Raw genomic sequence first — 26,696 nt, 5'->3', positions numbered from 1 at the left:
CATAAAATGTAATATTCTTTCTCCACTCAATCTGTAAGTCGCTCACCATTAATAAAAAGCTATAAAATGTTTCCTATCAATTACTGGAGAACATAAAGTTGTTCCCTATTACGAGAAACCATAAAAATATTTTAATTGTTTAAGTCAGTAATGTCAGTATATCTGCACCATTGTGTTGTGTTCGGTTATATTTGTCAGGGCAATCATGATTGTGAATAAAATGGAGTCTAATAATATTGTAAGATGAGCATTCATGTTAATATCATGTAGTTTTTAATTTATTTTATGTTGTATCTATGCTATTTTTATTGTTTTTGTTTTGTGGCTGTCATTAACAGGTCTGAAGTATTGTTGGTTTTAAAAACCAGGGTATGATTATTAATTTACGTATTAAGTTTTAAGTATTAAGAATAAGATGTGCGTACAATTTTTTGCCTTAATTTAGGTATGTCATGTGGTAATTTAGAGAGAAAGAAAAACAATTTCAATTTTATTTTTTTCTTCTTATTATAAGATTAGTTTATGTAAGACAAAAAAAAAATACAAAAGGGTTAAAAATGTTAGTTACTGTTACTGTAGTTAATTTAATTTAAACTGTAGCACTAAACTCTTGGTATTAGTGGTAGGTACCTACGCAAAATAAAAATAAGTAATGTATTTATGCAATAAACAAATATCGTCTTATTACAATGAACAGAAACCATGACGCCAATAGGTAGTATATATTAACCAGCTGATTAAATAATGCAGTATAGGTATGTTATGATTCTTTAATATACCTACACATTGTCAATGTGACTTTGAGCAATATAACAGTCTAGCTGAAATATAAGTACCTAGTAATAAATAAAGAAAATAAGTAACAATTGTGTTATTAATATTTTTTTTCATAAGCAGAAACGTCTACGAGCGCAGCGGTACTATAAATTCGCAAACAAAACAAAACAAAAGATTTTCACACATCTGCAGCGGTATCATGGTCTCGTTTTTATTAGGGTTCCGTACCCAAAGGGTAAAAACGGGACCCTATTACTAAGACTCCGCTGTCCGTCCGTCCGTCTGTCACCAGGCTGTATCTCACGAACCGTGATAGCTAGACAGTTGAAATTTTCACAGATGATGTATTTCTGTTGCCGCTATAACAACAAATACTAAAAACAGAATAAAATAAAGATTTAAGTGGGGCTCCCATACAACAAACGTAATTTTTGACCGAAGTTTAGATATGAGCGCCGCGCCGGCGCGCCGCCGCCGCCGACAAAATTTTCGCGCCGCCGCCGCCGACGCTACGCTATCGGCGTGGCATCGGCGTGACCTTGGTAGTTACGACTACTTTCGGAATCAAATAATATATTTTTAATCGGGTTTAGATCATTAACGGCGCCACTTCGAATAGTTTATAGGCATTCAAAAGGTGTTTTAGGCCCTTATAATTCAAAAATATCGAAGGCAAATGCAAACTTATTTATCTAGTAAGAACGCGCTACTAGTCTTGGGGAAACGAAATTATTTAATATCAATTTTAACATCAATACATTGGCCTTAGCGTCTAATGCAGACGATTTATGGTGTAAAACCGGAGAAATATCCTATTACACCGCCTGGGACGAAATTAAGGAAACGCAGGGATGCCCAGCACCTGCATTACCCTCTCGGCTTCACTGTCTTATCCCACAGGAAAGTCGAGCCAATACGTGTGGAGACAGGTCAGCTGCAGGAATCTGCCGCTTATTTCAGGTTGGACCCTACTCGCGCCTTACGGAAACTCCATTCCGGGTTTTATTTTGGAGTATCCTTCTCCTAGATGGATTGCAAACCAATGCTAAGAGGACGACCATCTCCCCTGTAACGAAATACCTTCTTGCTTCGTTTGTGGACTTAGTCGCCTCGTACCTCGTATGACACCCTTATCCTATGTGAGGGTTGGCGCTATTCTAAAGCCGGCCACCACACGGCTTAACATCAATATGCTTGTAATAATCATACTGATTTCCTTCCGTTTTTATTGTGCAACGTTCCACATTACAATTTATAGATTGTATATATACACTAGACATATGTTAATCACAATGAAAAAATTAACTGTGATCAATTCTGGCTAACGTGAGACTCGAATCCACATCTTTGGATTACCGATCCAATGCATAACTAATTTTGCCAGCTAACCATCCGTCATTTACCGCGAATTTAACCATTGTAAGCGTTTCCACGTCCAAATGTCCGGCCGTTGGCTTCGCACGGAAGGGCGTCGGAATCGGGTCTCAATTAAACTTGGCCACTGTTCAGATTTCAAGCTTTGCTCTCTCGCAGCTCAATCTTTGGCCTTGCATCGCTCGCATGGAATTGAGCCGCTATCTGAACCTGCAAGTTTTTGGCCCTGTTTGAAGCTCAACTTTCGAGCTGTTTTAAAACGTTTGAGCATTGGTCCTTATCCGATTTAGCTCCATTGCAGCTCGGCCTTTGGCGTCGCACGAATGCGCCCGCAGGAAAGCTCCAGATCTTTAACACTATGGCTTCAGTCTTTATCGGCCTGCGCCCTCGCTCTGCTCTCTTGCAGCTTGGCCTCGCACAGAAGCGCGCCGCAATCGGCGCTCCAGGCGTTCGGCCGTCAGCCAAGCTTACACTTGGCGTTCGATTCTTAGCTGTATGCTTACCTGCAGCTCATCCTCTGGCCTCGCATTATGAGGCGTCGAAATCAAGTCTTCGGTGTTACATGGAGCTCGACGTTGGGCCTCACTTTTGGACATAAATCGGTTTTGTTGAATCGATATTGGTTAATGACGGGGCTCGATTTTCTTTGTACTGTCGACAAGACGTTTCCCTGATACAGTCAATCCGCAATTTTTAACTTAGCACAAAAGATAAGGGCATCGCTAAGACCTTCCGGCCAGAGCCTCGCCAAGATTAAGACCGCCTCTGATGCCGCGCGATACCTCTTATCCACAGTTTATATGATATTATCTATTTTTTTCGTACCATTACTCAATAAATTATCCTTGAAAATTAAAAATGCATTTAATTCATAACTTTCTTACAGAAAAAGCATGTTTTTTCGGTAAAATTTTGGTTTGAATTCTTTTTTCATTAATCGAAGGTGTTTCAAGGCCACGCCGCCGATTCGCCGCCGCCGCCGACCAATTTTGACCGGCGCGCCGCCGCCGGCTAAATGCCTATCGGCGCTCATATCTACCGAAGTTAAGCAACGTCGGGCGGGGTCAGTACTTGGATGGGTGACCGTTTTTTTGCTTGTTTTGCTCTATTTTTTGTTGATGGTGCGGAACCCTCCGTGCGCGAGTCCGACTCGCACTTGGCCGGTTTTCACCTGTCATGTCATGCGTCACTTTCCCACTTACATACTTGTTAGAACGTGACAGGCATGGTGACAAATGATAAAGAGCCGGCCATCTTAGCCCTTCTGGTAGGCCAACGTGGCTCAGTTGGCAAAAGCGATTGGACCGGTGTTCCAACGGTCGCAGGTTCGAGTCCTGCCGGATTTTTCAATGTTTCCTTTAATTTAAAAATTGTGTTAATATTACATTATACCAAAGACCTGATTGTGTAAGTTGTATACAATCTAAAACAAACTTGTGTTTTTGTCAACGGCCGATCGTAAAGTTCCGGTGTAATGTTTTGACGGTACCATTCACATTAAACCAATAGCAGGCGTGTCTCACTCCGCGATTTCGTCGCTTTGCTACAGGTAGCTAAAAGTACATCCGTTCGGCCCCAATTTTGGGGAAAGCCATAAGCCGCGCGTGGCGCTGTCGCCACCTAGCGGCCATATCTGTGCTGATCGTAACAGACGCGTTTTGTTAGAGAGTGAGTCTTCTGTACTTAGTACTATTATTTATGCCGTGCCGTGCCAATAGATTATGTAGGATAGGCTCGTTAGGTTGCTTCAGATGCCCGAAGGGCAAACTGTATAGAAATAGGAGCCCCGGTCGACTCAGGGAACGATACAATGATATACAATTATACACGATATGCCTAGGAATCCTATGGTCTGCATGATTTTACGATCGGCCGCCGACATCTCGAGTTTGATAGACATTTGTAGATGGCGCGGTACGGCTCCGTACATTATGCGGTAACATTTGACAGTTCAGCGCAGTATAGCGCCATCTGGTTCGGCTGTCAAACTAGGCGGCACCTTTATTTCTTGGGATAATTATAATCAATAACTCTCTAATTGTACAGTCGACGCCAAAGATATGTTTACATTTTTCGCCTTATTACAAAGGAGTAAGGTGCAAAAGTGTAATCATATCTTTAACGTCGACTGTTTTAAAATAACCGAGAATATTCGCCGTCTTACCTCGATACAAAAGGAATGGGCGAATATCTGAGAAGAATTTTAAAATATTGATTACGTGAAAGTCAATACAAGGTTTATGAAAAAATCAATTAAGTAGCGGTATTATAAACAGAACTAACAAATATGCAAACAAGCATTTGTTTATAAACAAGATTCTTGACTCAATGAGACAACATGTCAAATAGGGTTGTCAGATGGTCATTCCCATATAATGTAATATTTTATTAAATTGCTGTTTATACATGAACTGCACAGGTTGTAATGTATGATATTATATGTGAGATGTCGCACCGAGTGAGTCGCGTGCCCACACAGTTAAATAAGACACGCACGAGCTTCAATATTGATTTGATTTTAGTCTCGGCACATCTATTCTATAGTCCAGTGAAAATAAATTACAAAATCATGATCCGATGTTTAAGGGCATTCGCTACGGGACGGGTTTGGTTCGGCATTATTAAAAAAAACCCTTATGAGCTCGTGGCGCATGTAAATTTCAATGCGATAAGGCGAAAAATTGTACACATATTTGTGAGTACAAACAGTTATATGCACAGTTACCCGCACTCCCTTACGTTTGTGACTAAAATATACGTAATAAAATAAAAATTCAGTATGGGTCATATGTGTAACTCTGAGATTTTATCTTTTACATATTTAGTTACACCGTGATTTATTTTAGTTTCGTAAATGCGCGATAACTGAATGACATCAGTTAGATATAATTCTGATACAGACGTAATGCATAATAACTGTTTTCCATCGTATTTTCTCGGAAACATTCGTAGGTATTTGTCATGCTACTTCAGTCAACCTTCGTATACATTCGTACATACGTTTCCGTGAAAAAACGATGGAAAATAATTATGCACTACATCTGTAGGTATATATCTGTGTACGTTCATTGAACATGTAGGTACCTATGTCGTTGATTTTGTACACTAATAAAATGAAGTTTCACTAACTAAAACTATGTTTTAAATAATAAAATGTTATTGTAGAAGATCAAATCTATGAAAATCATAGTATCCTATCAGTCCCACTAAGTAACCAACGTTTATTTGTATATGTACCTTAGCCCGTACCATGAGTTATTGACAGTGTCAAAACTAACATAAACGCTTTCGAGAACGTAATTACCCGTCTACGGCAACGCAAAAGGGGTGTTATGATTTTGACCGGTATGTATGTTTTACTTTCTATACATCTCGCTTGCTCTAATATGCGAGTACGAGCGAGATGCATAGAAAGTAAATTACGTTCTCGATGGCGTTTATGTCAGTGCCAAACTGGTGGTAGTGGTACTTGAATTGAATGAAACGATAACCGCCTCACCCACTTATCACTACAACGATTATCTCATGACCTGTAAGGATTGTCACATTTTATCGAACTTATTTTGATTTTTTAATTCATACTTAAGATCTTTATAATTGAGCTTTAACTCATGCACCCAACTAGGTAATATAGGTAAGGTGCATTGGGGTAATTTTGACAATGACTAAGCTTAGAATAAAATTAAAAGTGGAAAAATTACCTTATTCATAGCCAGCGAAATATGGTGGAAAGATTCGCTGGCTATGGATGGTCTTGGTGGCTCAGTTGGCAGAGCGCTGGAGTATTGATCCAGAGTTTCCAGAGGCCGTGAGTTTAAATCTCAACCAAGGCAGTAATTATTCCACTTTTAAGTCTATTCTAAACGTACACAAAGGAGTAACTTAATATTTAGACGAATCAAAGTACTTTTCTAAGTTTATTCTTCTTAAATCAAGATGTATCTTTATCTGAGAGCCAGTTTCTAATGAACTTTTAAATATTATAAAGTTAAATTGAGAAAACGTGTTAACATATTCAATTCATAGATTTTTCACACTAGACCTATTATAATGGCTTAATGGCATAAACTTTTTTATGAATTTGAAGTGACTCAATACTTTCAGATATACATCGATTTTGTAGGTAGATACTAAATGCAATTTCTTCTTGGTATTTGGCCTTCGCATTGTTAAATTGTATACTTAAAAACAAGTAAGTAACATTTAAAACCTTGAAATAGTACCATTCAATGATGTAAAGGCTGAAATCAAGTTAAATAACATAATTTATAGGTTTCTTAAAAAACAATGGCATGTCAATCAGTTATTAAAATTTACAAATGTGCATAATTATTTTCCATCGTATTTTCTCGGAAACGTTCGTATTTGTCATGCTATTTCAGTCAACTTCAGTACTTTTTGTACCGAGACTGACTGAAATAGCAAGACACGTTCGTACGTTTCCGAAATTTCCATCTGTACTAGTTTACTAAATTTATATCTGGAAATGTCAGCGCCTTGCCAATTTTTTTGTGAAACCTATATACACATACGTTCTTACAAAGATATAACCTATAATCTGTAATGTGCCAACCCTATAACCCAAATGCAATCGCTCTATTGATAACTGTTGATAACATGTACAGTATTGGTGGCGGATCTTCTAACTGCTGTACGAATATTGTCAACACGCTCCTCATTCTCTAAAACCGCTATCAAATCGCCAGTGTGTTCACGCCAATATTATTGTGACAGTTACAAAATGCGTGTGGTATGAGTGACTAAAATTGAAACAAAATTTACGTTTGACGTTATAAATATAAAAAAAAATTGTGTAAACATCGAGAAAGTTTAAATGAGTGTCTTTGAAGGGTGAATCATGATAGGTATATTTTATTGTGTTCTAATTAGAGTTAGACCGCGAGCTAAGTTGTCGGCGATTTTGATAGCCCAGACAGTGCAAGTGTTATTTAAACGTCATAATTTCATAGAGGATCGACGTTTAAAATAATACTTGGTCTGGGCTATACAAATCGAATTATTCATGTAGGTATAGAGCAAATGGGAGGAATAGTTATTAATCCATTTCATGAAAAAATACGCATTAGTAATAAAGTAAAAATAAAAATAACGTCCGCTATAGCATTCGCTCTGCTTGTATTAAAAATATGGTTTCATTCATACCTAATAGTTTTACTTAAAAAAACCTAATGTTTCTCCGTATCTTTCTCTGCATATTCAGCCCGAAATATTATAGCTAATGTATTTCCACTGCGCTACATAGTATAAAACAAAGTCGTTTCCCGCCGTCTGTCTGTATTGTATGCTTAGATCTTTAAAACTACGCAACGGATTTTGATGCGGTTTATTTTAATAGATAGAGTGAGTCAAGAGGAAGGTTTATGTATAATTTGTTAACCCGTGCAAAGCCGAGGCGGGTCGCTAGTTATATGAATAGATATACGCATTCAGATGTACGTCTATTAATGTTTATAATAGGTAAGTACACAAACCTTGAAAAGCACACTAGGCATAGGTAATTCAAACCATTTGAACAATTCACTTCAATTAAAACACGAGTTGTGGCAAATTTTGTTGCTATTCTATTCTGTTGTTTTACTTCTTATGTTTGCATTCATGTTTTTATGATACTATATATAATGATTATGTATAATACAAATGTATAATTTTTACAATTGCTTTTGTGTTCATGATATTTACGCAGATTTATTTCAATGATTAAATTTAAAATGTAAATCATAAAGCTAAATTAATAAAATAATAATAATATTTAGTAATTTAAAGCGGGAAAGGCCTTATTCATAAAGCGTATAAAGCGTTATCTATACTTGAAAGTGGATGATTTAATGGACGGTGTAACACATCGGTATCGTGTAATCCACTTGAGAGTACTTGATTCATATCCTATTATGGACGTTTAATATATCTATTTATAGGTACCTACCTATAGCTATTTTTTGACGCCTTAATACCTGCGTCTACGAATTAATTGGTCACGTTGTATTTGTTATGAAAAATGACATAAAATATATTTTTGGAAAACTACATCGATAAAACGAAACACAATTGATCTGTCAATAAATTATAGAACAAACACATTAAATAAAATAGAAAGGATCACAACTAGCGCCAGGCGTGTCTCACTCCGCGATTTCGTCGCTTTGCTACAGGTAGCTAAAAGTACATCCGTTCGGCCCCAATTTTGGGGAAAGCCATAAGCCGCGCGTGGCGCTGTCGCCACCTAGCGGCCATATCTGTGCTGATCGTAACAGACGCGTTTTGTTAGAGAGTCAGTCTTCTGTACTTAGTACTATTATTTATTCTGTGCTAGTGCTAAATATTGTAAAATGTAATTAGGTGAGTTAGTTATATCGCAGTTTTTAATTTAAATGTAAACCCTAGCTTGTTGGTGTTAATTATTACAGTTTATCGCCTATCCCGGATATCGGATATCGACATTTGTTTTCCACAAAATGGAATAATCAGAACGCCTTCGCCCCCGCGTTATTAAATAAGCCATGTTAATTAAAAACTAATTAACGTCCTCATAATGCTCAGCGTGTCCGTATCAAAATGCGTTCACTTGCTAAAACTTTATTAATCATTCTGCCAGCTTAAAAGGTAGTGTAAAATTCCTGAAATACATAGTAATAAAATGAATTATTATCATTTTTTTAATACTGGCGTTTGGTATGTACACTCATTAATTACGCACGACTGTTCATGACAACTGTATTATTGAATTAATGTCACCCTGAAACTTATTTACAATCGCGACAACACTCATTGCGTGAACACACTCGCGTGAAAACTCCGTTCAAAAATTAAAAACCTGCCAGTGTCAAAACTTTTTAATTGTTTTTTTAAACGGCCGCAAAAATGTCACTGGCCAGTAATTTTTGAACGCAGTTGCAATGTACACTCCTCTGACACCTGTGCAGGCTGAAGGAAGGGTGATGGGTCGAAGATTTGTGCTAACCCTGGTGATTGGGATCTCGGCCGGATTTAGTTTCGCGTACATACTGTTAACGTCGACCGGATCCTCGCCGTACAGGTAACTAAACTATGTTCTTGGCATGTTGTCTGTGTTGCATGTGCATTTTTTTCACCTTTTAACCTTTTGAGTGTCTCCATTATTTCTTAAGTAGCTGTGGAATTAGTGTTGGACCAGCCAACCACATGACCCGCAATTTTTGCCCTATCATTTTCTTATACATACATTCTAAAAAAACTGAAAATAATCAAAAGGTTAAAACGTATTGTTTTTCTTCGCCTGTATTGACTGTTTTAGCGTAAAGACTGCATCTATGTAGCATGCATGTATTGTAAAAACGTTCTAAAGTTAGCATAATAAAATTAATAAACTTGTAATAAATAAAAAGCTCTGCTCCATTTAAAAAAAACATAAGTAGGGTAATTCGCCAGTCGTCTTAAACTAAAAATTAATTCTATTCACATATAAATATAATTTATTTTAGTATAAGGTGGCCAGTTATTGAAAGCTGGCCAGATGACTACATATGTGGCTATCTATCAGAGGAGGATCCTTATGCTTCATGTGCAAATGTGCAACCCCTTCTCTAATGGAAAGCCACAATTAACTACGTTATCCACGTATTTCCTTATTGTAGTAAGCATACTTGGTAGCAAAATGTTTATATTATGTTTTATTTACCTAGACTAATTGTAAACCCTTGTTTTCTAATTAACGATGTTATTTATTAGGTACTTATTAAGTATTTTTTAGGTGCTCGTGTTTCTACATAATGAGCGAAATAGGACAAAAAACTATATAAAATATTACCATTTATAACATATTTTACTGTAATATGCAGGTTTATGGTTATTTTACAGCGTAGTTAATTTAATATCCCTTTTTGCCTTCGCACATAACTAATATAATGCATTTATTATTTAAAAGATAAGATATTGTTTGTATTACGATACGTCTGCAGTATGCAGTATGATTGTTTAGTGATGTTGTAATAAAATAATAGGCTTTTATAGGTAAGTCAACATAATACAGGATGTTTCTTTAATACCCGGCAATATTTTGCGGGACGAGTATGGTCATACTGAGCAACTTGTACTATGAGACCAATCCCGAAATCAGGAAATAAATAGGTCCTTTCATACATATTTCGTCTGATGTTGATGTTTTTTATAGGGGAGCCTAATTATTTTTGCGATTTCGGGGTTGTTCCCATAGTAAAAATTACCTATATATTTATTCACATCGAAAAATATTGCCGGGTATTTAAAAAAATGTCATTATTTATTTAAACTACGTATAGTTAAATTATTCATATTAGATGCTTCGTTTTTTTTCGTTATAGTCCTTTCTGTTGAAGAATTATTAGTTATTACTTTATTAGTCTTATTACTCATGATAAAATTAAGTACCTACCTACATATGGTTGTTGTTGTAAGGTTTGTTGCCTTTCTTTTCTTATATTCAACTATTACGCCGAATTATTAAATCTAATCTCTTATTATATAATAAAAACTTAGCATTAATTTTCGTTACACAGTGTGACACGTAAATTACTAACCTTTTGTTAAGTTTTCACTGCCAGTGGTATTTTATAATTGCGAGTAATTGTAAGTACCAATTTGTTTTTAAACTGACCTCATTATTAGTATGCCCTACGTCTGGCTCGGTTTAAAAAACAGCGAAATTTACACAGCTGATGCGTTTGCAACGCATTTTTGATTGCAGAAGAGAGGACTATGGGTCTAGATACGTTAAAAATTATGTAAAGTTATGAAAATTTAGCGCCTGAATTTGGTTGAAAAGTTTAATAATATAATCAATATAGTAGCGATTTAAATTCAGATGGGTCGAGGCCAATATGTTAAATTTTTGATTTAATTTTCTATCGAATAACCATGTAGGAATCTAGTAAATTATAAAATAAACCATAGCTGCCTTATTGATTTTACTACTGATATTTACAAGGAAATGCTTAGTTTGGAAAAAGGGTCCCAATCTATATAACGTTTATTAGAATGTACATAGCTAAAACAGTAGTTTTGCAGCACAATTTTTTTTCTTCAAAAATGAGTTTTGAATTTATGCCGTTTTTAAGCACTAGAATCTAAATATTGTAACATATGAGGTGTTCCTGCCATAAAGATGCAATGAGGTTGGTAACTGACAGAGGTTTGTTTTGCATAGATGGCGCCAGGTTTTACCTACCTGTCTCTAGTTTGGTTCTATGAAATTTGGCTTCAAATCACCCCGCTAGCCATACATTTCCAAAAAAAAAAAAACATGAATTTGACACTTTTCGTAGGACAGACAGGTAAAACCTATACTGGCGCCATCTGTAAAATACTTCGACCGGCGAACTCCATTAGGAATCGACATCCGACAATTTGGTACCTTTGACTGAAAACGTCACATTTTTGCGTGTACTATCTTTGTTGAGGTACGAGTATACATACCTTTGCATATTAAGGGGACGGTATATGACGTTTTCGATTTAGACCTCACTTTGTGCAATGAATTTGTTCAATGAATGATTAATAACTGCATTAAATTATACGTAAATCTGTTCACGAAGAAGCCGTGTACCGGCTCTTCACGCCATATTTTTTTTTATTTCGTGTAATTCTCTACAAATCGACACTAAAAGTGTCCAAAAATCAAAATATGGAGTTCCGTTTGAGCAAGACGCATTACAGTTTTGTCTTTGACAGTAATTGAGTTGTTGTGGGATTTTGAAGGCTAGATAACTAAACTACCAGATTATTATCTACTTATATTTTTACTCACAAATACAACACAGAAATTCAATCCCAAATGTAAACTTTCGTATAATTTCCATACATTGACGACATCACTCAAAACTCTTCTTCGAGTCAGATGGCCGTTGGCCTTGCATCGAAGCAGACGTGTAAGTCGTCATAGCTCGTTTTTGACATTAATAAAGACATTTCATCATATACGCATACGAAAATGTATACCAGTAGATAAATTGTATTTCATAAAATAGGGTAAATAAATATAATCACGTCGAGCTCCAGTCAAATTTTAAATGTGAGTTGTTGTTATTTACGGGTCGTAACGGTCGAAAACAGCAGTAAATTATCCTAAAACAATACGATTACAATCGAATTTAAGTAACTTGTTCCTTCAAAACCCGCTTAAAATGAAAAAAGTTTAAAGACTCGTTTTACTGATTGGGATTGATTTTCATTATGCTGGTATCAATTTTGCGTCATTATAAAAATGTATATGACTTCTGTACGTCAATGACTTTTGATGTCAATTAATTGTAATCTTGTATTTATGTTAGAGAATATTATATGTTCATTTAAATATTACTCATCTATTAATACGAAGCGTAATTCGTTTAATACCTAAAGACTTGCAGTGTCTACACCTACTTTGTTGACGTTCGTTCCGTCTATGTATGCGATTACGTAACGTGCTGTTCTGATAATCTTCAAGAATCAAGATAATTAATAACGGCAAGACCAGCATTTAGTACCAGCGAGTTTTGCGGATTTGGAGACCGAGATGAAGCTTACAGGCCAATATCGCTGCGGCCTGGCCTGCTTATTGTTATGTGTATAAATCGAATGTTATATTAATTTACTATAAAAAACAATGTTTTATTTCAATGACATTCTGTGCGTAGAGGTATGTATGTTTCGGTGATTATAAGAATTATGTCCACACAATAATCGTGCAAAGCAGAGACTGCATTATTTCTTTACGGTATAAGCGGTAAGGAAAAACTCATTGGTATCCTGGCTCGTACCAATGAGTTTTTCGGAACTTATGTACGAAATATCATTTGATATTTAACACTAGCTTTTCGGTGAAGAAGGAAACATCGTGAGGAAACCTGCATACTCGTAGTGCATACATTTGCGAAGAAATTCAAAGCTGTGTGTGAAGTCCCCAATCCGCATTGGGCTAGCGTTGAGATTATTGTCTATACAGGGTGGTCCAAACCGTGACGTCCAAAAATCGTGGGCTATCATAATGTACCCCATATGTATGTTAGCCGATTTTTCGTAGTTTTCAAGTTATGATTTTTTAAGCTTTTAACTTTTCCTATGTAGGTAATATTCTCCGACCGTCCTTAGTCTGGGACCGGTCTGAAAACCAGCGCCGGGCACCTAGGCCCGGCACACGCTGAGCTGGAACCCTTTGCCTAATACAAAGATCTTCTCACTTTTGTTTTGTATATGATAACAACTGTTTTATTTTATTATGTAAGTAATTCTAACTCTATTTTATGTTCATGTATGTGGCAATAAACAATTCTTATTCTTATTCTATTCTTATTCTTATTCCTATGAAATTCCGGGGTTCCCATACAGAGTGGCTGAAAAATAACTGCATTCCGTTGCCAGGGAGGTGTTGGGATTATACTGAGCAACTTTTATTATGGGACCAACCCCGAAATCGCGAAAAAAAATTGGCTTTTTATACATTTTGGCTAGTCCATTTTCTATGGAAGGGTAATTTTTTTTCGCGGTTTCGGGGTTGGCCCCATTGTAAAAGTTGCTCAGTATAATCCCAAAACCTCCCTGGCAACGGAAATGCAGTTATTTTTTAGCCACTTTGTATGGGAACCCCGGAATTTCATATGAAAAGTTAAAAGTAAAAAAAAATCATAACTCGATAACTATGAAAAATCGGCTAACATACATGGGGTATATTCTGATAGCCCACGACGTAAGGAATCTAAAAAAAAATTTTTGGACGTCAAGGTTTGGACCACCCTGTATATAGGCTGAATTATTATTATTATTTATAGGCGGTACGGTACCGTTATTATTTATCAATACCGCTTCGTTTTGAAGGTACTATACCTGTTGAAATATAAAGTACGGTACCGGTATAAAATTGCAGCAGGTACAACAATTTTTTATAGGTGTACAGTCAGCTGCAGAGAAAAGGTACCACCCCTGCATACAATCTTCTATGCAGGGGTGACCTGCAGCTGACTGTACCTAAACCATCACTGACCGAGCGTAGGCGAAGGTCTCCGTTTCAGCTTGGGCAAAAATACTTTCGTATGTTCGAATGTTCTCCTTTGCATATCACATTTCTCAAATATCTCGAGAAAATTTGTAAGCAGGTTCGGTAGTTGGATATAATTACTCGGTTTCTTTTTTTTTTATAAGTTCTAATAGGCAGAGATTGTCATAAAGGACTTAAGCGACAGTAGGGTCTGTGGTACTTAAGACCATTGTGATTATTCGTAGTGTCCGACCGAAGATTCGGTTTCGGTTTCGGTTTCGGCCAGTTTCGGCCATAAAATCATGTTTCGGCCGTAGTTTCGGTTTCGGCCAAAAAACGGCCGAATCTTTCGGCCTGGCCGAAACATACGAAATAGTACTTCGTATTATGAAACTAAACTATGTGACAAAGACCAAAAGTTGGGGAGCAAGTAGGACAACAATATTTATATATACAGAAATTTGTGTTTCGGTCGGACACTAATTATTAGGTACTTACTGATTACGCTGCGCCGCGTGGAACGTGAGGTGCGTTGGGGTAAGTACATACAAATCATTCAAGATAAAAATCCCTTTTAAGATCACTCGTGTGTCTGCCCCTAATAGACTAATTCAATTGAAATTTGGTACACATTTTTCACATATGACAAAGAGTCGGATCACCGACTCTTTGTCATTTACGTTACTAGTCCATCTTTGGATCACCAAAGATGGACTAGTAACGTAAATAAATAAACTTTTAACTTTGCGGCCATTTTTTTGTATCGTGTGCTATATCAGATATTAAATTGTAAGATATTTACTAATAATAAGCATTGGTCACGTAAATTATTTTTAGTCTTTTTTTGCAAGTATGAATGATATAGAACATTATTTCAATTATTTTTAAAATTAAGCCTATCCAAAGGCGACTTGGAAGATGTGTCATGGGGATCTATATTCGTTGGGTGAAAAACAAGTTTTTTTGTCTAATTATCGTTTAAAACACAATCGATCGGCAATAACGCGGGCACATAAAACAAAAAACTTCTTTTTTCACTCATAAAACTCCTTAAACCTAATAAGAGCTAAACAAAAACAAGTGCGAGTCGGACTCGCATTCTAAGGGTTCCGTATATTAAGTCCGTCTCACGCTTGACTGCACATTTCTTATAGATTTTCCTGACATATATAGGTAAAAAACTACTTTGTGTATTTTTTTCAAAATTTTAGATCCAGTTGTTTCGGAGAAAGGGGGCGGAGAATGATCATTTTTTGCCTATTTTCATGAATAACTGCTGAACTATTAATCCTAAAATTATAAAAAAAATATATCTTTGAGATTCTTACAATGAGCTCTTTTATTTGATATGTAACACTATATAGTTTAAAAAACATATTTTTTAATTTTTTTCATTTACCCCCCCCAAAAATGGCTACCGTATTTCAAATTCTCTAAAATACATTTTATTTACGTTACACGTCCATCTTTGGGTCACAAATTTACATTTGTGTGCCAAATTTACATATGTGTGCCAAATTTCAACTGAATTGGTCCAGTAGTTTCGGAGAAAATAGACTGTGACAGACGGACGGACAGACAGACAGACGCACGAAGAATTATATGTATATGCACTTATCCCAACGCACCTCTCGTTCTACGCTGCGCGGGGTTCATTGCCGCTCCTACCGCCGTAAGTGTAAGTACAACTACATCATCAAGGCTACGATCGAAGATAATCAGTTCAGCACTGAAATAATAGCGGTGGAATGCCAGTATAATATTTAATTATTTATTTTAATTTTATAAATTTAATAGCAAAATAAATAGCGAATATACGATACTCGTACAAGTAAATCTGTAAAGATCTTAGGGGTACATCAGCCGACATATATTATTAAATTTTATTTTGTCGGCCTTAATTAAATTTCCACCCTGCCGAAACTTTATTTATTTAAATTTTTAATTGAATTGATTTTTCGCCTTATGAATAACCGTATAGAGTAGTAAATAACATTTTACATCTGACTTAATGACATCTGGGTTTATTCGGTTTAACTTTACAAAACGCGTATCTCGACAAAGCCATAATATGCAGAAAATAGTTAACAATCAAATGAATTAAATTAGAATTTAAATACGTCACGTGTGACATGAACAGACAAGGAGAGCAAGATTTAATGTATTGTTTCTCTTTCTTCTTTCAATGGAACGTTTTTACAGTTTCTGTTCCTCAAAAGAGGTCAGTGGTTAACACTAAACTCAAAACGCTATCTTAAAAAAACTTGATGGGTCAATGACCTGTCCCAGTAAAGTGAGGTAGTGTGCGTGAAGTGCGCTTGTGTGTGAAATGGGGTAAATTGACAGAATCTGAAAATTTACCCACCTCTACCGTCACCTTAACTGTGTTCTATCTAGATACTTTGTGTTTTGTATCTTTAACCCATATATTGCGTACATTGCCGACAACTGGTATTTAATTTGTTCTCTTAGTAGACGTTCCACCGTTCTAGACTAGATAACGATACGATATGTACTAGATACGTTGTAGTTTCAAATATTTTCAACTAGTTCTCTTTTGCAGCTCAATTCGGGCAACAAATGTCACTTTTACGTTAAAATATCGTAAAAATATCTTGTAGAAATCGTTCAAGAGTATCTCCAGAATCGCACAAATGTCACATTTGAAACAACCCAATGGGCGTATATGGGTTAAATGTTTTGCATTTTTTTTGTCATTTATCACTGCTTACTTCAATATATTCGAATGTCTAGAAATAGTTACGATACCACAGAGCTTTTATATTGTCTGGTTTTATTATTTTGCTAAGTATGCCCTATAGTTAAGTAAAAACTTTGCGCTTTGAATGTTAACTTGTGAAGCGATGACGTATTCACTATTAACAATTTTGTTTATAAACAATGTTGGTAAACAAAGTTTCTCAGAAAATGTTTGGTAGTTATTACGAATCATTGTTTATAAGCAAAAATGTTTATAGTGATGATACGTGGCTTTAAAGCTATATTTTTGTAGCGCTATTTTGTGATGTGATATTAGACTGAATGCCTGACTGGCTATTTTGTGATTATTGTTGATATTATGCATTTCACATTTATTATGTATACATCTAAGTTTTATGAATTAGGATTCAGGAACCACTTCTCTTATTCCATATAAGTAAAAAATGCGTATTTTACGATGCTTTAAACCAGCGGTCGGCAACCTTTTAGCAGCCAAGGGCCTCATAGTAGTTATCGAAGTTGACGCGGGCCGTACTATTGTTAATATTTATGTCTTTATCAGACATTGTCGTTGTAACTGCGTATCGGTTCCATGTATGTACCTATTTTTTTAAGCTTGTTACACAGACGTTCAGACTAATTGAGGAAACATCTCATTATAAAATATATATAATGTTTGCATGCGTTATCACATAGACCTAAATACCCATAGCGAATGATCGGTCAAAAGTTTTAACATTGTTAAGAGTCGATCGAAATGATAATTTATCTTCTAGAGCCTGTGCGGAAAGAGAAAGACTCGTGAAATGTATGGGATCCAATACATTCTACGACTCTTCTCTTTCCGCACAGACATGCAGACGTTTTACATAATTAAAAAAAAAGTATAATCAAGGGAAAAGGCATCGACGCGATGTGTACCTAAAATATGCGTACACCATACACGACTATTACTCGTATTGTTATGAGTACGAGAGCATGGTCCTGTATTCATTTTATTTTACTTTTAATTGTATAGGTATATTTTTCTATGACTACTTATTCACCCATCTTAATTCATCTTAGACACCTATTTCGGATGTTGCCAATTTTTTTTTACCAACTCTTGGTTGTAAGTTGTAACATCATTATTTACCTACTTATTATAAATTTCTTACTTTCCGTGATTCAATGATGTTTTTCATTTTATTATTATTGGACAATGAAGATCCAAACCACCTTTAGTTTTCATTATTTTTTACTATCCTAAATAATCGAGTTTCATTATCATTACGCGATATGGCTTTTTCCTGCACAGCTTAACTCTGACATGGGACGTGAATCGTATGAAATATTAAATGGCGTGAGTTATTAATTAACCACGCCTGTAAAAGTCTAAATATTATAGATATTTTTTATTGCAGCAAAAGTTGATTTTTATTTGTGTTAGTACTATATTGGATCTCCAAAGACTCCAAAGAGCGTAGATAAACTTCAGTTTTTAAGACTTGTGTCTTGCTTGGACGTACCGTACCTAATATGTAGTAGGCTAAACCGCTCATATATTGGTTCCCAAAAAATAAATATTGACGCCGCTTGTAATAAAGGCCTGTGCACACCGGCTGCGTGTGCGTGACATGCACTGTTGGATGTTGGAGCCGCACACGCACATTTCACGCAAGCGGTGTGCCGTCTCTCATAAGGATCTGTATACTACAACGCCGCACGTGCACGTACGCACACGCAGCTGGTATGCACAGGCCTTTAACGTATCTGCCTACCAATAGCAGTGCCAAAGTTTTCTGTAAGACATGCCCGAGTTGTACTGCTTACTTAAAATGGTGGGTATCAAGTCTCTACGCCCGCCCGCCACAGCTACACAAAGATGCCAATATGACACCTCACTCCTCAGTAATTTTTCAAACCCACTAATCGTTACAGAGACTTCGACAAGCACCCAATCATGGAGGTCCAAGACCACAGGTTCGACGAGCCAGCCCACCGAGACGAGGACCGGACGGAGGCGGACGAGTTGTCAAAGAAAGTCCGTGTATTGTGTTGGATCATGACGCAGCCCAGCAACCATGAGAAGAAGGCGCGGCATGTGAAAGCTACGTGGGGGAAGCGGTGCAATAAGCTCATATTTATGAGCTCGCAGGAAGGTCAGTGCATATTTAAACTGGAAGATCATATTAGCCAAAGATCACTGCTGATCGCGACATTATTTTGTTTCTAAATCTCTTAATCCGTCGAACTCCCACAGACTTGGCCAAATCGTAGGTCCACCTTGTTGGTAGGAAGTTATCTGGTATGTGATTTTAAACCTCGGTTCTTGGTTCTTCTGATGTTAATTCACTACTGCTGTTTCCTTCCAAACATGGTAAGATCATAGACTGGACGGAGGCGGACGAGTTATCAAAGAAGGTCCGGATGTTATGTTGAATCATGACGCAGCCCAGCAACCATGAGAAGAAGGCGCGGCATGTGAAAGCTACGTGGGGGAAGCGGTGCAATAAGCTCATATTTATGAGCTCGCAGGAAGGTCAGTTCATATTTAAACTGGAAGATCATAGTACCCAAAGATCACTGCTGATCGCGACATTATTTTGTCTCTAGATCTCTTAATCCGTCGAACTCCCACAGTCTTCACCAAATCGTAGGTCCACCTTATTGGTAGGCTTACTAATGCTAAGTTTTCTGGTGCATGATTGCAAACCTCGGTTCTTGCTTTTTTTTGATGTTTCTTCTACTTCTGCTGTTTCTTTCCAATCATGGTAAGATCATAGACCGGACGGAGACGAACGAGTTATCAAAGAAGGTCCGGATGTTATGTTAAATCATGACGCAGCCCATCAACCATGAGAAGAAGGCGCGGCATGTCAAGGCTACGTAGGGGAAGCGGAGCAATAAGCTTTATAAACTCGCAGGATGGTCTGTAGATGTTGACATTCAATGTCATGTCATAGTGGCCAAAGACGTCCATTGCTGGAAATAGTCTTCCACAGATCGCCATCTGTCTATCTTTTACTGCCCTTATGAGCTCTCAGCAGTTCCAGGGTTCAAATCCGGGTAAGGGCATTTATTTGTTCATCATAAATATTTATTCCTGAGTTATGTTATAGATGTTTTCAACGTAGAGGTCGATTTGTGTAATATTATTTTAAGTACTTTCGCCACAACTAGGCTTTATCAAGTTGTAAATGAATTTCAGACCCGAATCTCCCGGCGGTGAAGCTGCCAGTGCAAGAAGGACGAGATTATCTCTGGGCCAAGACAAAAGAGGCCTTCCGATACGTGTACGAGCACCACAGGAGGGATGCCGACTGGTTCCTTAAGGCTGATGATGACACGTAAGTTGAAACATCCCGTAGCGTCAATACCTTCCTGCAGGTGAAGTAGTCAAATACCCTATTAATATTTCAATTTTATTATTCTTCTTGCAAATTCTTTGATTTGATTTGTGTTAAAAATCATCTTTGTAATTATTGACTTTGTCATTATTTCATGCAAATAAAAATACATATACATACTTACATATAATGTTTTTTTGTTTATTTCAGATATGTAGTAGTGGAGAATTTGCGCTACATGTTGTCGGAGTACAACAGCAACGACCCTGTGTACTTTGGTTGCCGGTTCAAACCATTCACCTCACAGGTTAGTATATTCCCTTTAATATATTAGGTACCGTTAGAGCATAACCTATAGGCGCACAGTACCCCTAGCGTACACCGATTTATACCGTGTAATCCAACTTCGAACAAAAAAAAAAGAATTACTTAAATCGGCCCACGGGTCTCGGAGTAATCGGTGAATATACATAAAAAAAACATAGCCACAACCGAATACAGAACCTCCTCCTTCTATGAAATTGAAGTCGGTTAAAAATTAGCGGATCTCGGGTAAAAACAAGTGCCGACGCGACAGATTGTGCGCAGGTTTCAGCAGGTTTTCTAAGGGGGGCGTCCGGGCGGACCGCCGCGCGCAAGCAAATGTGTTCGAGATTTTGAATTTCGAACGAGAATTATAAATTGTTCGAAGTTGGACTACTGGGTCTAATAGACACCTTCCTTATACTGTGGCCCTAGTGTAAATTTCATTCGATAGCGTGACGTGACGTACGCGTTTGCTTCAAGTCTCAATTTGTATAGGATTTTGAGTTTCCAAAACGCCCCGTAAGCGCGCTGTCACAATCCCAAACAAAATAAGACTTAACACAAACGCGTACGTCACGTCACGCTATCGAATAAAATTTACACTAGGACGTCAAACTTTTTATAGGTCTCTAAGCCAGTTTTGATTGCGTTCAAAACGAAGCCTTACGCCACTACAAATAAGTTTCAATTCCAGGGTTACATGAGTGGCGGGGCGGGCTACGTTTTAAGTCGCGAGGCGTTGGATCTGTTCGTGAACAAGGGGCTGCCATCGCCACACTTGTGTAAGGCCAGCGAGCATGGCGCCGAAGACGCTGAGATGGGTATGATATGATCTAAACCCTGACAACATGTTGCGGATTTTCAGTGGTACTAATATATTGTTCTGGCAAGGAGACTCATTGACCATAGACTCGTTATACACTAGCAACGTGCAGTTAATATACCTAATCTGCCAAACTAAACTAGTTTTGATAGTACAGTAGAATGAAAAACACAGTATGATTAGGTATCTCTGTCTCAAGTTACTCCTGATTTCGGCGAGTGATTATACATCAGAGTGAGTCTCGCGATCTGACCTCTCGCTCATGGCGGCTCTCGTTTGTAGCGTCAATTTTCTAACTAAATAATAAGGCTCAGCGACCCAAAGAGGATCTTGGCCTCCGAAACGAGAGCACACCACTTTTCCCGATCCTGCGCCGTTTCCTGCCAATTATCGGCTTGGAGCTGACGCAGATCCGCTTCCACACTGTCTCCCCAGCGGTATCTGGGCCGACCACAGACAATCCAACCTCTAGATATAGCATAGTCGCGCTACCCCCTCTGCCACACATACGGTAGCGTTACTCCATCTTCAAGTCAATCCCGTGCCGTGATTGGTCCGCGTCTTTGAACAGACCAATCACGGCACGGGATTCGCTCACCTCGTCCCCCCGCACCCCCGTATTTTTGGCAGCATCGGTTTCATGAAAGAATTGGCCTAAGCTCAGTCTAGAGGTTGGATTGTCAGTGGGGCCGACCTACCGGGCGGCCACCAGTCGGTCCATTTTCTACCCAGCGAATTTTAAGAAATCATCAAACTATATATATTTACTTAGCAATATTTAATATGTACTGTTCGTTTATTCTTATTGCGAATGGAATGGGCCATTATCTTTTTAGCTTTCTAGTTTTCTTTTGCAAAAAAGGATAAAGGTTACATTGACAGCGTATGCACGTCATAATACATAGCGCTGTGGACACGCCATCTTAAGGGCTAACAAAACGGTAATGTTTCCAGGTATTTGTCTAGAAAGAATCGGCGTGAAGGCCGCAGACAGCCGGGACAGCGTGGGCCGCGGGCGGTTCTTCCCGTTCATGCCGCGGGACCACCTGTTCCCCAGCAAGGACAAGGGCTTCTGGTACTGGAAGTACATCTACTATCCTTCCGACGAGGTAACCGGCAAATAGGCTACATGACAAATTTTTTATGGTATCAATCGATCGGGTTTGTTTTTAGGATCAAATGTCTATATGCGACCCACTGACAATCCAACCTCTAGACTGAGCTTAGGCCAATTCTTTCATGAAACCGATGCTGCCAAAAATACGGGGGTGCGGGGGGACGAGGTGAGCGAATCCCGTGCCGTGATTGGTCCGTTCAAAGACACGGACCAATCACAGCACGGGATTGACTCGAAGATGGAGTAACGCTTCCGTATGTGTGGCAGAGGGGGTAGCGCGACTATGCTATGTCTAGAGGTTGGATTGTCTGTGATGCGACCCATTGCATTAAAGTAACAGAAAAGTCAGAAATTGTATTCAAAGTCCGACAGTCGCACTTCACTCGCGAAACGCCCTATACAAAACGGACAAACATATTGTATAGCAACTATATACATAAACGCAATATTTCACCGACAAAAACGCAATTTTGTCCATACTACAAGATGGGCATCTTGTAGTATGGACAAAACAAGAAAATTGCGTTTTTGTCGGTGAAATATTGCGTTTATGTATATAGTTGCTATACAATATTTTTTTGGATGAAATGTAAGGAATCGAATGGTACCCTTACTTTTATCGTTTTTGGAAGTTAAAAAAAACTTAAATTTTGAAACTTTCAGATCCTGTAATTTTGTAATTTTTCAATATTTTATTTTAATATCCACATTATTATGATAAATTGCTCGTTTGCTATCTATTTTACTAGATTTTGTTATAAAATTCAACATGTGTCATCATCCCTATTATTTATTTATTTATTATTATTTTTATTTTATTTATTTGGAGATCCAACAGCTATGACATTAGCATAGAAATTTTAGTAGATACAGGAAGCCAATTATAGGAACTCACAGGTAGATATTAAACTAACAGGTACTACTTATTACTAAGGTTACGCACTATCGCAACCACATGTGAACAAAGTCAATACAAATTATATCTAATAAGGATAATTTGGAAGTAACTAAGATACTAATTAATTAACAAGTAACATAAAATGAGGACTAAGGTAAAAATATTAATAATACATAAGTAGGTATTTAAGAAGGCGACAACACGCTCACTCAAAAGACTCGAAATTTCTCTGCACTAAATTCCATAAGAATCCCATAGGGCATTTTCCTACTAGTCAAATCAGTTTCTTTTTTAGAACCGTCAATACGATTTGCTAGTCTATAATCTATCTAATAACTTTAAACGAGCGATTCTTGTTTATTTATTTATATATATTTTTTTTTTTGGGAAATCGGAAACGGCTCTAACGACTTCGATGAAATTTACTAAGTATATGGGGGTTTTCGGGGGCGAAAAATCGATCTAGCTAGGTCTTATCTCTGGGAAAACGCGCATTTTTGAGTTTTTCTGTTTTCCGAGCAAAGCTCGGGTCTCCCAGATATTATGGAATTTATATGAAACAATACATCGTGACGTCACGGTCAACTCACTTACTTTTTATATTTGACTTGTGCTTAAAAATAACTGCTATCTACGTTTTTCTAACAATTATCAGGTGCTTTATGTCATGCGTGGTGTGAAATAATTTGTTTTAAATACAGTCAAATACTTACCCTATTAACGAGTCGTTCCACGAAATAGATTATCCACACTCTTGAATTAGCAACGGTGCCAACACAGGCAACACAGATCTACTCGTACAATGTAAGACAGTACAACGGGTCTCTATTGTTTCCCAAATAGTTTTAAGCCATCATGTATTGTTTGCCGGCATTTTCATAGCCGTTAGTCATAATTTGTTTGGTTCAGTAACGCGTCACTTTTCAGGATTACCATAGAACAAACCTAACCTAACCTATCTATAGGATAACCTAACGAAAATCCTGAAATGTTAACGGTTTCAGTTTTATGACTAATGATAATATGACAAACAATACATTATGACTTTATTCTTTATTCTTTTAATAAATACAGGTATAAGTTTACAGCTCTAGATATGCCAAAACACTTATACTGTTAATACATAGTCATTATAACTATTACATATGTAGAGATTAAAGAAAGGCCTGAAACTATAATAATTTACATAGGTACTCGTAGAGTTAAAAAAAACTTCTTTGTAAATCCTGATACTATACTAAAATTAGTTAGGATGTTTTTAAACTCAACCTATGTAAATACATAGGTTGAGTTTAAAAACATCCTGATACTATGCAGTAAGGACGGCCACTTGTCTGCGAATATGTCTGCGTTTTGGACTGTAGCTAAGAAGTTATTGAGTAATTCTATTGCTCGGTACGTGGGTGCGTTCGAACCGTGATAGGTGCGAACATTTGGATATGCGAAAAGGTTTCTGGCTCTACGTGCGCTTCGCCCTACTGCAGCTATGTAGTTGTCGGGGGTAAAAATACGCATACGCTCCAGACTTAAAACTTTATGGGAAATAACGGGACCCCCAGTACAACACACAGCACCAACACACAAAATTGCCTTTCAAATACTAAAAATGCCATACATGTCCATAGATGACTAAGTATAAATTATCGTAGTGGCGGTTTGACAGGTTAAAAATATATTTGAAAGTAGAGTAGGTAAACAATATCTATCAATTTCCGACACCCTTTTATTTTAACGTCTACAAGTTTGTTAAATTATGTCATAACTGAGTTTCTTTTATTTTTTGCCCTTTTTTATATATTGTGACCTTTTTTGGCACTTTTGTGTTATTTCTAGTCAGGATCGCGACCCCTTTTCATCCTTATAGGAGAAAAAAAGTGTCCTTAAATTTCCATACATTTTTCAAACTTTCCTTTTTGTTACCACCATACAAAGTATATGGGGAAATGGTAACACAATAGAAAAATAACTCTGGGACATTTTTTTATCCCATTAGGATCGAAAGAGCTCGTGATTCTGAGTAGAAACAATGATATTATAGAACTATAGATAGGTTATACTCATACTTGAGGAGCACAAAAAATACTTCCATATTTATTTCTGTGCCTACGAAAAAATCTGTTATTTTTGATTAATGTTCTCATTCCATCCATATTTGTCACACTCGTTGTTAAACATAAGGTCGTCTCTTTCTCTTTCGGTGTGCGGGAGCTCGTTAGCACGTGCACATTTCTCGCTTGTCCAGCCGCGTCTAAAGGCAACTTGTCCAATTTGTCACAAGTTAAGCACTTCAATTTTGGAACGCCTATAACCTATCTTGAGTTATAAATCATTGAGTAGAAATAACACAAAAGTGGCAAAAAAGTCACAATATATAAAAATGGCAAAAAATAAAAGAAACACTCAACTAAAACCAAAAATGTTGTATTTCAGGGCCTAGACTGCTGTTCAGACCACGCAATCTCATTCCACTACGTGAATCCTCAGGATATGTACATATTAGACTATTTAATCTACCACCTCCGGCCGTACGGCATCAAGTATGGCGTCAGCGACGCCAAAACTAGTGCAAATATAGTAGGCAGTAATGAAACTAAGCAAGGTACTCAGTAGTTTAACCTTTTAACCTAAGTATAGTACTGATATGTAAAAAGTGATTAATGTGTGCGCTGTGCTTGTCTTATTATAACGATAAAAAGCTTATTTATGTTAGACCAAGGGTCATTGATTGTATTAGATTGTGCAGTCTAAGACAAATTCGGGACTAGAATCCGGAGGTCGCGGGTTCGAACCCCGGCTCGTACCAATGAGTTTTTCGGAACTTATGTACGAAATATCATTTGATACTTACCAGTCGCTTTTCGGTGAAGGAAAACATCGTGAGGGAACCGGACTAATCCCAATACGGGCCTAGTTTACCCTCTGGGTTGGAAGGTCAGATGGTAGTCGCTTTCGTAAAAACTAGTGCCCACGCCAATTACTGGGATTAGTTGCCAAGCGGACCCCAGGCTCCCATGAGCCGTGGCAAAATCCCGGGACAACTCGAGGAAGATGATGATGTAGATGGCGCTTTGGCGTCTAGCAAACAAGGGGGCACGATTTTTTTCATACACTGCTTATACAATACGACCAATGAAGTGTTGGTTTCAAACAGTCAGAACTGCTTTTTATAATGCTTAATGCGTAATGGACTAAGAAGTTAGGACGTTGCGAAGTTATCTTTTGGAACTGTCCCATCGACTAAGGTGCTAACAAATATCTGAACACGCCTCTATTGACAAGGCATTATATTTTTGAGCACCTTGGCCGCTCCAATATATCTGATGGTTACTGCAAATATTTGTACTGTTGGCTGTACCACAAAAAAGGAA

The 26,696-nt window shown here is 37.4% G+C and overlaps 1 protein-coding gene across 2 annotated transcripts; it reads left to right on the top strand.

Moving 5' to 3' along the window:
• LOC134652845 (glycoprotein-N-acetylgalactosamine 3-beta-galactosyltransferase 1) lies at positions 1 to 25,999 on the top strand. Of its 2 annotated transcripts, XM_063508038.1 has the most exons (8): positions 1 to 238; positions 9,093 to 9,205; positions 18,776 to 18,996; positions 20,046 to 20,184; positions 20,395 to 20,491; positions 21,185 to 21,311; positions 22,268 to 22,422; positions 25,759 to 25,999. In XM_063508038.1, the coding sequence occupies exons 1-8, from the start codon at positions 206 to 208 to the stop codon at positions 25,936 to 25,938; spliced, it is 1,065 nt and encodes a 354-aa protein (XP_063364108.1). In that variant the 5' UTR covers positions 1 to 205; the 3' UTR covers positions 25,939 to 25,999. The 2 variants fall into 2 exon arrangements, with proteins under 2 accessions (XP_063364108.1, XP_063364107.1); XM_063508037.1 differs by lacking the exons at positions 1 to 238; positions 9,093 to 9,205; positions 18,776 to 18,996 and adding an exon at positions 19,232 to 19,376.
• The last annotated feature ends 697 nt before the right edge of the window (positions 26,000 to 26,696 follow it).

The sequence above is a fragment of the Cydia amplana genome, chromosome 12 (assembly GCF_948474715.1).
Source record: "Cydia amplana chromosome 12, ilCydAmpl1.1, whole genome shotgun sequence".
NCBI lineage: Eukaryota > Metazoa > Arthropoda > Insecta > Lepidoptera > Tortricidae > Cydia > Cydia amplana.
The sequence above is the reverse complement of the archived record's forward strand: the minus strand, read 5'-3'. Positions and strand labels throughout refer to the sequence as shown.